Below are 13,475 nucleotides of genomic sequence, written 5' to 3' on the forward strand. Positions count from 1 at the left end.
TCGCCAAACGCCCTTAAGTTTAGAAGAGCTTGGCGATCGTAAACCAAGAGAGTAGAGGTTTCCCGGCAGAAAACACATAAGAACAGAGCAATCACAAACAAGAGGTTTAGCAGATGAGGCGGACGGCTAGCCAACACGGGCGCCATCTTGACCTAGAATACCTTTGTCAGACCATACTTAAGAGTATTGTGTGCCATTGGGTCGACATTAATCACCCATGGCACTGCTGAACGTTTGCATTTCTGTCGATTTAAGTCGCCCGCAGCACTGAATGGGCTACAGCAAAAAAAACTACTTCAGACAACTCCAATGCAGCTTGTACAGCAATGTTATAGCTCCAGACTTTGTACATGAATAGAAGTCAATAGCAGTGATTAGTCGGAGAGAGATGATAAAAGTATATACTTTTGCAACTGATCGGTGAATACTCAATACTGCATACTGACCTGGGCAGCGTCCTCCTCACACTTATAAAGCTGAACCATCTGCAGCATCTTCAGTCTCCTCACATCCACCATGTCCTCACACCTTCACACAGCAAAATCATGAGAAATAAATATTCCAATGGCTTGTTCCAGCCAACACAGTCTCATTCCCAGCAAACAGCAGTTTGAGCCAGAATGGGTCTTAATTCAATCGGGTTAGTAGACTGAGCAAAATCCTGCTGTTGGTGATTTCCATCAATTGCACACAATTAATGTGTCTGCAGTAAAACCAGGAATGGCTTAAACTGCTAAGAACTGGAAGCTCCAATAGAAGCTGCATGAATTTCAGAACATGGACCCAGGAACAAACCTCTGTTTCCGAAGCTGCATATCATCCAAGACGCACTGAACATGTTCCACGTTTTCTTTGTTTTCAGCAGGGACCTCTTTCCCGTACGTCCAGGATGTCTGATTGGAGATTTGGTTGAGGAGGATTTGAGCTTTCTCCCTTAAGCCCTGCAAACCGCCCTCTGACCAACAAAACAAACCTCAAAATAAGAACATGTACTGTATGAAATTCCACTTTTTTTTTTTTAACTAATAAAAAAATTAATTTGGCAGCCAGCATGGGGCTGGATATTTCCAATTCCCACCCCAATCTGGAGTGGCCAATCCAGAACCAGACTACAGACTACAGTTTAGAGTTGGAGGAAGACTTTTCCTTCCCGGCTTTTGCATGCAGTCCATGCGACTGACCAGCAGGGATCACTAGATAGCGATGAATGCGGATCCCTAACCAATTGGACCCCTGCCATACTCTGAGCGATGCAATTGCCAATTGGGTGTCACCCTGTAGAGGAGGGGTGGCCAACCCAGATTCAGGAGAGCTGAAGGGTCTGCTGGTTTTTGTTGTTACTCTGCACTTAAATGATCAATTAAAACAGCAGATTACACAGTTAACCTACCGCACCAGTTTCTTTTGGTCTAAGTGGTGGCTGATGAAAACAAAAACCATCAGACTCTGTGGTTCTGTAGGGCCACCCCTGCTATAGAGCTACTGGCCACACTGGCATGGTCTGGAATTTAATCCAAGGCCGCAAGGGTCATCCATCCACCATAGTGTGGTGCGCTAACCGAATGATCCAACCAGCAGGCCAATGCAGAATAATCGCTTAAAAAAAACAACAGCAATGGATGAACCATAAAGAATGTGTACAATACGTCAGATCGGGATGTTTGGATTCATTATGAAGCTATTAACTGTGGTTAAAATTTTTGAGGTTTTGTTTTAATAAAAATGTTCATTATCACAGTTTCCAAACTCTCAGGCTTCACACCTTCAGTATTAAATTCAGTATTTTTCCCTAGCCATTTACATTTGAACCCAGGGTAATGCATCAGACGGAAAAGTTAAAAATGCATATCCACTTGCCCACGCTCTTGAGTTTTTCTTCTAGATGTTTCAAAGTCTGTTGGATGGCAGCTCCGTCGGCTGGGGTGGCTTCTGCACAGAGCATGCCCAGTAGTCCATCCAACTGCTGGGACAACTGAGGAAATGGTAAACGGACTGCATTTATACAGTGATTTTTAAACAAAGCGCTTTACAGTCAATGCCTCTCATTCACCCACTCACACACTCAACGGCGACTGGCTGCAATGCAAGGCACCAAGCAGCTCGTCAGGAGCAACTGGGGGTTGGGTGTCTCGCTCAGGGACACTTCGACGCACCCAGGTTGGGAGATGAAACCGGTAACCCTCCGACTGCGAGACAACCGCTCTTACCTCCTGAGCCAATGTTGCCCCTTAATGTCTGACACATGGAGCGGCATTGACACGCATAGCCGCCACCACGAATAGCCACCACACACGTAACCTCATTGCTGACTCGTTTGCGGTAAACGTGGTACGCACCTCGTGAGCGGCGCTGTGGAAGAGGTGGGCCAGCTGCAGCACGTTCTGTCTGAACTCCAGCTGGCTGGCCTGTCTGTAGCACACGTCGCTCAGCTGCTGCTGGAGCCCCTTCAGCTCCTCCAGGTCCTCCTCGTCCACTGCGCTTAGCAGTGCCGCGATCTGCTGGTTCAGCTCCACGTACACGGCGAACCACTCCTGCACACACCATAAAGCACTTCTGTAATTACTCATATATATTATATTTAGTTTTAGTTGTGTATCCTAAAAGCCCAAGTGAAAAAAATGTGGCTTGTATTACCTATATTTATGTGACTGCATGCATCTGCTGCCCTTTATACGAGCTGTATCTTCCTTTGGTAATTGAATGCCCTTTTAATGTTGACACTGCTGTTTATTTTATAATTAAAGTCAGCCATAGCACTCAACAGTGGATACAAAGGGCTCAGAGGAAGGGCTAAGAGGGCTTAAGAGGCACTAGGTTCTCTAATAGCAAGTAATTACTGAAAATGACCATGTGGTCAAGACATTTTTGAATAACCACTGACTAGAGAGCAGGGGAGGAGAGGAGGGACAGATGGAGGGAGGTGCCGGCCCTTACGCTGTGCTGGCTCTCGATCTCCTCGTGTTTCTGCTGCAAGGCCTGAGAGGCTCTGATGGAATCTCCAATCCCAGACTGCCTGCTGAGCTGCTCTGTACCTGGGCCCTCCAGCCAGTTCACAACCTGCACACACAAAAAACAACAAACATTTTCATTTAGGCACTTTGTTGCTTGTCATTCTGAAATAAAGGCAATTTAAAGAAAGAACCGCAAAGATATGCAATTACGGAAATGAGTGACATGCTGAAAGTTGCCCAAAAGTCACCGGTTTTAATCACTTCCCCTCCACTGGGGTATATGTCTTCTGTATTAAATCTGTTACATACTCTACGCAAGGAACGTAAATGCGCACAATGGCGCAAGGGGCAACACAAGGAGGATTTGTCACATCCTTGCCAAGCAAAATGTAAATAGGATGTAAACAGCAACACACAAAGAAGTAATCCTTTCCACTCACTCCAACCAGATTATCCCAGGCTGCCACCTTGTGGATTGGCAGTGTATAGCCTCAGATAGGGCTAAAATAAACCGGTAAACACGGATGGTACATAATGCAAAGAGCTTGCATATGTCCCAACAAAACCACATCTGTTTGGGCTACCCTGGCTACTACACAAATAGACCTGGAACACCATCGCTGCTTGCTAGTTTCTTCTGAAATATGAATTCAGTATATTATTAAGCTTTTAAGTCTCTTTGGATAAGGGGATGTTTTACACTGAGTATTACATTCCCTGAAAAATTGCATTTGTTTTTAGAATCACATGTTATACATATATACTGGACACAGATATGGATAATTACAAAATAAATACACACTGCAGTATTTGTAAGGAAAGTAGCAGCGCTTGGAATGTGATTGAATGAACAAAAAGGGAAACCGTGAAAGGTCACAGAATTACTTCCATGTTATCCTGTATTAGCAATTTTCCCTCCAGTCGAAGAAAGCTTTGAACATCATGGTTTTAAACTACTTCCAATTGTAACCATGCCACACACTTACAACACCTAGAAGGACACAGACGCCTACTTTGAAAGCTTGTTTCTTAACTATTATATTTAATGAAGACTAATGGAAACAATGTATGTAAAGAAACCAGAAGTGAGGGGAAAAAAGGCACGGTGCTGCAGTCCTGAATTGGTCAGTGGATGAGCTGTAATTAGGGAACAGAAATGTATGTAGCAACAAGTGAAGACTGATTCAACAGACAAAATAACGGCACACAGATTTTTCTTACGAAAATTAAATTATGCAGTATCGCATACATTTAAATCAATTTTTTCACAAACATATTCCACTCCATATTCCACTGAGAGGATTGAGCAGTTTACCTATCTGGCAACAAACCCACAGATAATGAGTGCAAAAAAAGGCTATAACTGACATTAAGATACCATTTAACAATGTGTTGCAACTTGTGAAATGCCTTGTTTGCCAGGGACTCATACAGAAGCATACAAAATGAATGTTGATAGGTCATATCCTGATGCCAAGGAACAAAATGTCTTGTTCTCCTTGAGTTTGAATTGAATGCCTGAGAAACTGTGATGATGCCGTCATGAATACAAAGCAACAACCCCACCAGTAGCCTTGACCTTCTAAAAACATAATAGAGTAGAAACTGGCACAGGCTCAGATAAATAAAAAATAGTTTAAGCCACTGGCAGACTTGATGACTCTTAAATATTCTGACAACTGCATTACATTAACCATGATGACAAATACTACGAACGGATTGCTTTTGTGTAGAACACCCACTCATACTAACAAAGGTTAATGAAAAAACTATCTTTTAGTAACAATTCACTACATTTTCAATGGTTCAATCACATTATTTATTTTTGTATTATACTACTCTAGGGAGGTTCTAACCTAAAGTAAAATCAGGATCAAGCCTGGGCTGGATGTTGGATTGTTTTCAACCATGCACCTTGTCCAGATGGTAAAAATGGTTCATTTAATCCACTTAAATGCATATAGTCAATCACATCATTTGCAAATGAAAAGGTTGGCAATGATAAACTACAGATCAATTTGCAAGTTTCTTGAAATTGAGAATCCAGTAGACCTTCAAGCACACTTAATTAACATTAATTACCAGTTAAATTGGTTTCCACTATTTTCTAATCAGTCTATCCACAGTAGTTACACATTTTACAGACAGGCTTGTCCTGTACATATAGCAAAGGCAAAATAATGGCCAAACTTCCAGTGACTGTTAGCAGATTGTTTTCAAGTGAAACTGGGGGCTTCTACCCCACAGATCATGGTCTCCAACAGAGCCATCTATTTAGCCTCAGCAGCAGGCTGGGACTGAATTCCATGTTAAAAAAATGTTTTTATAATAAATGCTCAAAACTGACTGCGACATCCGGTGACTAAGAAACAACATTGCGACTTGCCTTACAGGGAAACGAGTGCCCCCAAGTACACATCTAGAATCAGTATTTAAACTAGCCAACATACTGTAGAAGTTGCACAAGAATACCTGTTCATAGATAGCTGATAACATGTAAACGTTACTTCTGGTGACATTTATTCACGACAGTAGCGAATGTGTAGAATAAGTGTGTAGCATAACAGTCTATGTAAGAATAACGATGCAGTCCAGCGGTGGCGGTTTTTCTCAGTGGGACGTGGTGTACCTGCATGACTTTGGTGTGGATCTCGTCCAGCTGTGAGCGCTTGCTGCGAAGCCGGCACACTTCCTGGTACTTGGTGTACTGCTCCCTCAGCGAGTCCAGCAGCTTCATCACCTGTGGCTGAGCCAGCAGCTCGTCGTCCATGGGAGACCAGGCCGTCCCGCCCTCCGAACCGTTAAAGCGCCGCTGCTGCAACTCGGACAGCAGCTCATGACCTGCGAGGAGCATGACAAGGAGAGAAAAGAAGGGAGGGGAAAAGAGAGTGCAGGAGAGAGAAAATAGGACACAATGTGAATCATTCCTGCTATACACATTGGCTTCAGAAAGTTTTCAGACACCTTTACGTTTTGCTCACTTTATTGTGTTGTAGATAATATTGCCCATCAATCTACACTCAATAGACTGTAAATCTGTAACAAAACAGTGCGTAATAATAAAAGCAAAATGCTTATATGGAACATACTATCAGTTCATAATGTAGAATAACTCATAGTATGCAACATATTTTTGCAGGGCATTTTTGCTGCTTTAAAAATGTTGCTTCAAGACACAAACTACAGTTGGACTACATTCCACATGATTAAAATCCTCTTCTATCTCTTATATCTGACTTAATTCTATAACAAAATACAAGCAAAGCTTAGCAAACAGCATTCACATTATGCAAGCCATCTGATGTTTTTTTCCTGTAGGAATTACTGTACTTCAAAAATTCACGAGCCATTACACGGACAGTGGTCCTTTTATTGCCTTGGCTCTGCCTGGCTTTCACAGGGGCTGAGCAAATATTGTGAGTGTCATAAAAACATTTAAGTGACAGACAGCGAATACCCTCACAAGTAAACCTGAAAAGAGCCCAGTGAAAGCGCTATAAGATAACACCATACAGTGGAAACCATAGTGGATAAAAGCCCAGCCCCAACCCAGTTTCTGCTGTATTCTGCAGTGCTATATACACTATATCCAGTCAAAGCTCACCAGTCTGTAAGACAGTCTCAGGGTCAAATGATGGGAGGGAGGTACAATCTAAGGGTCTGGAAGAAAAACAGATACTTTTCACACATTTCAGAGGCAACACGTGTAGCTGGGCAAATATGAGGAACACTCCTACTCCTGCTAAGATTGAAGCTACTGGTTGCAATTTACTGGGTGTTTCTCAGCACACTGTACAGCCCTTTACACACAGAAAAAGGACGTACCTGTCCTTGTCTGGCTGGCTTCCTTTCTCATTTTCATTAATGACAGCAAGCTCATCCAGGAGGGAAGTAGACTCCTTTGTGAACTTCTCAAAGACCTGAGAAGACCCATACAATGGAAAATAAGGCTTCAAAAGAAATTGACTAAAGGTCAAGTCACTTATTTCATGCCTATCATTTTGAGAGAAGCTTTAACCTGAAAAATGCCAAATGGACGTGACATGGTGTAAGCCCTGGTTTTTCATAACAAGCGCATGACTCTTGAACTGACATCTTACCAGTCTTTTGTTCAGCCAGTCAATGTGATCGTAAAGTAGGCTTCCCCCAAACTCCTCTGTCAGTTGACATGGCTCAATGTAGCGCGTAAGTTTATTGGCAGATACAAGAATAACCTGTAAGAAATTATTACATCAATAGTTTCAACAATGAACTCATCAGAGGAGCCTGTAGGCATAAAAAAGATCAATTAAGCCAGTCTGGAAGGTCTTCTGTGATGCTGGAGGAATAGGTTTAATATTTTTACCGAACAACTTGGGTACTGCTATTGACACAATGTAATAACATCTATAGAGTAGGGCTGTATCGTCTGATCGCCCCCCTCCTACTGATTACAGATAATCGATTCAAACAGCTGAGGGCAAAAAAAGAGTAATTCTTTACACATCGACATTTACAACTACTAGCCATTTTCTATCTGATATTTTGGATTTATTCCACTTCGATTACAGCCGACACATGTTCTTAGTCCGTTTATTTACAATCATAAAAGAAACAAACAAGATCATACTAAATCAAGAGTAATCAAAGCACAATGGAACCCCATGGGTATGTCCACATACACTCAGACATGTTCCATGCACCCCGTCCATACACTTTATACAACACGGGGTACACTGTGTTTTCTGTTCCGCTTTACCAAGCCACCTGTTACTCTCACCTAAATGAACACCACCATGCACATCACAGTCACGTTCACCCAAATGGCCAGGTAGAACGGAACAATAACATAAGCATCAATTAAAAATATTTGTCAACAACTGAGCAATAGCCTATGATACGAGCACATAATAGGAATAAACTTTCCATCGCAACTAATGTTTGTGTTTTACGTTCTAGTTCTTTTTGTGGGTAAATTACGTCATGTCATCAGTATCATATTATTACAAATGGAGAACTTGGTAGGCAAGAAGAACGCAAGTCTGCAGTTTGTGCTGTGCCAAAATCGTGGGTTTGTTTCTGTGCAAGAATTTGAAATATCAGTAAAAAGAATGCACTTTCATGAAGTGGAAAAGCTGTTGTTAAGTTGTGTCCTGAAATTACCGTTCACCCAATAAAATGTACAATTACTTTAAAAATTTTTAAAGAAAAAACTTTTAAACAGTTGGCCTGCAAGTTTATGAGTCCAGTTTTTGCTCTAACAGGCTGCTCAGTGTATGAATAAAGCCACATGGGACTTTGTTGGCTAAATATAAAAGACTATTACATATTAATGTTTTATAAAGATGCAAGGGACTTCAGTTTCCTAAAATGTTCTATTTTGTAAGCTGTGCGCCATCATGATTTATTCATACAAGTTTATTTTTCCCAGCCTTGTTTGTTACCTCTGCTTTTCACCAACTTTAGAACATTTTAATTATTACACAGACACACCGTATAATAGCGTGTGAAAGTGTCGGCCTCACCTCAAATCCAAGCCTGTCTTTCTCCTTCCAGAAACAGAAGTGGGTCACCTTCTTGTCCCAGAATTCATCAGGCTTGACCACACATACCAAGGACACCTCAGCTGGTATTACATTCTAGAAATATAAGCACATTTGACAAATATCTACATAAACAGGGACAGGATATTTTGCATTCTGAGATTCCTCCCATTTTCAACCCTTTCTTAATAAATCCCTTTCCAATATATCCTCTATTCAACCTCATTACTGAATAGAGCTCAGATCACCTATGCATATTACATAATGTGTAACAGATAAAATTATGGTCTTAGAGAGAATAACTGTTGGCAGCATGGAAATATACTATGTACCATGATACATAAAGCTACTGTACATGTTCGTCTTTAATCATTTTGTTTCACCGCATGAATCTGTGTTGATTTTTGAAATTGGAAATGGTTAATTATAAAACCATTGGTACATTACACTTTTATATATGTGTGGCTGTAGGTACAAAAACAATTATGCACAAAATTAGCAGTTAAAGAACAAATGTCTTTATTTAAACTAATTTTATTCTGAAGAAATCATTAAGGATGCCCCGAGTGTATACACATTTAGATTTTGAAATACTATTTAGATTTTTACTATTTTTTGATTTTTTAAAAATAACAGAAAACCAATTTCACTGCCAAGAGTGAATTCCTCATTCATTATTTATTTTTGTTTTAATAATAAGTAAAAAGCCAAAATTGCCCAAGGGACAAATCATATCCAGCCACTGGTAAACATTAAAGCATTACTGATGCAATACAATTCATAATGCATAATTTAGTTTTAAAAAATCACTATCACCTTTTTCAATGCCTGTGGAATGCTGAGAAAAGGGTATTTGGATAATACAATCGACCCCTCCCTCCTGCCAAAAGCAGGTCAAACTGGAGTGGCTAAAGAGAGAGGGAGTACTGCCCTGATCCTTGCCCAGGCCTGGAGGTCAGAGCTGCCTCTTATGGCACTTCTCATGGGACAATGGCAGACACATGAAAACTTTTAAACAACAAGACTGCTCTGTAAATAACAGAGCATGAAGAAATGATGTTGTCCCCGTGGGGCTGTGTCACCTTCAATAAGCTGCTTTCATTGCATCTTGGACTCAATTCCGTACCTTATGAAAAGCACATTCTAACATTCTAACAAAAATCACTGGTGTACCCAAGAAATATGATGGAATGCACCTCAGCTACAATAAAGCATATTACAGAAAACCAGCAGGCTTGACGTAGCTTAGTGTATCCGCAATAATTCAAGAGGTTCGGTATTAGATATCAGTTATTGTTATAAGATTAGTTGTAAGTTCTACGAAACTATGCACATACTGATGTAAATTTTTACCTGCAACATGAGTACCACTGTCTTCACTACATTCCATTGAGACTTCCTGCCATCTACAATGACTGTGAAGCCTCGTGCTTTGCACTTCTCACTTCAGAGGAGAGAAAAAAAAAACCAAGACATTTTCAAGCATGTTAAACTGAACCTATCACAGGAAAAGAAAAATGTTATGATGAAAGTAACGCTTGATTTGCACACAGGGACAACTGCTGTCCATCTGAAATATCTGCACCAGATGAAATCATTGCTTTCTTGTTAACACTTTGGAATGGTGTAATTCCTGGGAGTGCGAAGTCATAGAGAGCTCATTTAAAAAAATTGAAATTAGGCTAATTTACTGAATGTCAGAGTCAGTATGGAATTGAGCCCGTTCCAATGGATACATAGAGAGGGACATACCCAGAGGGTCAGGCTCCAGAGCCTGGATTAGCCATTAATCGTAATTTACTGAATTTACTGAATTTTCAGTTCAGTAATTTGTGAATTTACTGAACCGAAAATTAAACTAACCACCAACCCTGGAAGTAAACCTTGTTCAAGTACAAACGGAATGTAGAGATTCCACTGAGTGCAATACACCACGGTAATCAAAGTGATTTTCAGAAAAGCTGAGCCAAAAGTACTTTCACAGGAAATCAATACTGCTGAAACGCCTAATAAAAGCTTGCCAATCCACAAAAGGGTACCAGAGTATAAAGATGTCACAAACCAATTCATTTAATACAAATCAGTAAATGCCCAGAACATAGTGGTGTTAGTAAAAAAATTTCCACAGCTGATGAATTGTCGGTGTGTGTTTGGGGTTTGTGTGCGTGTTCATAGTAGGTTAGTAATACATTGTGTATATGGTTTGCGTACGTATGCAGAGCAGGTTATTATGTGAGCGGATTTTCTCATGCTTCACCTGGGGATGCCGAGCAGATAGTCCAGTGTGGAGCTGAGCTCCTCCATGCTGGTCTGTTCCGTGCACAGCGGGATGCTCAGGATTAAGCCACTGCGTCTGTCCTTCCCCCCTGATCACCAGCAGCACAAGGACACAGAACATAAGTGTTATTATGAAACCCAGTCAAACCCAAATAAGCCTTAATATGAAAATGCAAGTCATAAACCAAGGTTTGGCCCAATTGTTGAAGTTATGAACAAATTATCTATTTTGTAAACTAAGCAGTTATAAGCTTTCCCTCTGGCTCCAAGATTCCGAGGTTTCCTACATAGTATCATTGGGTCTTTCCATATCCAATTCTCAAGAGCCATACGGAGACGTATTAGCATCTCAAAGCAGCCTGTAATAAGCAACAAACGTTTGATCGGTTGCTAATTTGAATGAATCTCTGTGCGTGCGTTGCTCTGACATTGCGCGTTTGCTACATAATCAAAACAGCAGCTGTTCTGCATTTCACACACACTCATGCATGGCTGAAAATAGTCATACATTTCAAAGTAATTATCAAACATTTCCATACCAGTGCAGATTCCCTGAGAAACTAAACCATGGTTTAGATACAGTATTCAGATTGGAAGCAGCACAAAGAAACATGCTATACATCTCACACATGGAATTCTGCATGTAACATTTTATTAACATAAATGTTTTGCCAATTATAATAATTTTCTTCAAACTAATAAAAAGGATTGAAATACAGAAGTCTGTGGATGCTTTTTGGAATACTTGTCTACAATAATATGACAGACAAACAGCAGTCATGTCATAAAAACTCAGTTATCAGTGAGCTGACTGCTCACAGGTTCTTTCCTTCAAGTGACAGAATTCTAGTCATGTTTCCAACTCATTTTCTGAAATTGACATAAGCAGACTGATTCATGACATGTGGGCAGTTAGTTTTACTTTATCAAATGTGTGTGAGACACTGATTAAGACAAGAATGCCAAAACATACAGTAACTTTAGTCTACAGCTATGAAACTATGGGCCAGATTTACTAAAAGATTGCACTGCTTATGCTTGTGGGAGCAGTCGCTAAAATCATAATATCTACAAAACAGTGGCAATGGGTCAAAATCGCAAGTAGGATGCATTTTATGGGCATTGCGTCACTCTGCAACTTTTATTTTGCTACATAGTTAAATGTGTTCATGCATATGTATACCTGGAATGAATGTGGTAAAACAGGGCATTTCCAAAAGCATGCATTAGTTGCCACTCCCCTCGGCATAAGATTTCTTTAACTCCTGAAAGCAGTGGGAATTTGTGCTGATATAGCCCACGGCTGTGCACACAGAAAGGTGGCAGGCTGTACACACATCCTCCTGTCAAGTTTCCTTTGTTGTCTGCACGGAGTTAATGAATACATCCTCTGATGCATGTCACTCCAGAAAAGACAAATGAAATGAAATATGCTACACAAGTAATATTCATGCCTATATTATTCATGACTATTGTAGTCATCAGCTAGCAGTTTAAAAATACTGAATTCAAACAATTGTTCAAATCTATGTATGAATCTGTTTGCCTCTGCAAGGAACCTGAGTCTTGGTTGTAGGCAGACTGTCCAGCCGGACAATGACTCCAAGAATACAGTGCCCTCCATAATGTTTGGGACAAATAATTTAATTTGCCTCTGTACTCCACAATTTAAGATTTTTAATAAGAAAAATCACAAGTGGTTAAAGTGCACATTGTCAGCTTAAAAGAAAAATTCATACATTGTCCTTCAGGGCACCATAATGTTGGGACATAGCAATGTTATGTAAATGAAAGTAATCATCTTTAGTATTTTGTTGCATATCCTTTGCATGACTGCTTGAAGTCCAGCTGCTGGGAGTCTTCTCTGGTGATGCTCTGCCAGGCCTGTATTGCAGCAATCTTTAGCTCGTGATTGTTTTGGCGGCTAGTCCCCTTAAGTTCTCTTCAGCATATGAAAGGCATGCTCATTTGGGTTCAGATCGGGTGATTAACATGGCCAGTCAAGAATTTTACCATTTTTAGCTTAGAAAAACTCCTTTATTGCTATAGCATTACGTTTGGAATCATTGTCTTGCTGTAGAATGAACCACCAGTCAATGAGTTGTAAGGCATTCGCTTGAACTTGAACAGGTAGGATGAGTCTTTACACATCATTTTGCTACTACCATCAGCAGTTATATAGCCATACATGCCCAGGCCATAACACCCCCACCACTGTGTTTCACAGATGAAAGACCTGTAGAGTAGCCTCTGTATTTCTGTTCATGAAGTCTTCTATGGAGAGTGGTCACTGACAAATCCACAACTAACTCCTGAAGAGTGTTTCTGTTTGGTTAGGATTTTTCTTTATTCTGGTGAGAATTCTTCTTGTCATCAGCTATGGAAGACTTCCTTGGCCTGCTTCTTACAGGAATAACATGGTGGTTGGTCACATTTTCGTTCAGTTCTTTAGTTTTGGAGAAGTAAGCATTTTAAATGTATCACCGTATTTTCAACCGGTTGAGAATGTTGTCCTCGTAGTGCGTCACATGAGGATAACCACTTTCCTTATCCCTCCACTATAACTCATAACCCATAGATTAGGCCTCTGGCCTCCAGGCAAGACAATGCAAATATTTGACTAACATTAGGTTCACTTTAATTAGAGTACCCTTTAAGGACTATTAGACTAATTCTGGTTATATTCATTTAGCATTAGCTAGCTAGCTAGATTGCTTTCATAAGG

General features: G+C 40.5%; 1 protein-coding gene across 1 annotated transcript in view; it reads right to left on the minus strand.

The window, feature by feature from the left end:
* The window catches only part of sestd1 (SEC14 and spectrin domains 1), a 28,007-nt gene that overhangs the window by 8,264 nt on the left and 6,268 nt on the right, over positions 1–13,475 (minus strand). The window contains exons 4-15 of the mRNA XM_061235384.1: positions 10,731–10,839; positions 9,827–9,917; positions 8,456–8,569; positions 7,052–7,165; positions 6,777–6,871; positions 6,556–6,611; positions 5,581–5,792; positions 2,935–3,057; positions 2,337–2,531; positions 1,858–1,972; positions 796–955; positions 447–528 (exon numbers count right to left, since the gene is read on the minus strand). Coding sequence (XP_061091368.1) covers positions 447–528; positions 796–955; positions 1,858–1,972; positions 2,337–2,531; positions 2,935–3,057; positions 5,581–5,792; positions 6,556–6,611; positions 6,777–6,871; positions 7,052–7,165; positions 8,456–8,569; positions 9,827–9,917; positions 10,731–10,839 — 1,466 coding nt within the window. The remainder of the gene's footprint in view (positions 1–446; positions 529–795; positions 956–1,857; positions 1,973–2,336; positions 2,532–2,934; positions 3,058–5,580; positions 5,793–6,555; positions 6,612–6,776; positions 6,872–7,051; positions 7,166–8,455; positions 8,570–9,826; positions 9,918–10,730; positions 10,840–13,475) is intronic.

Source organism: Conger conger, chromosome 3 (assembly GCF_963514075.1).
Source record: "Conger conger chromosome 3, fConCon1.1, whole genome shotgun sequence".
In the NCBI taxonomy this organism is placed as follows: domain Eukaryota; kingdom Metazoa; phylum Chordata; class Actinopteri; order Anguilliformes; family Congridae; genus Conger; species Conger conger.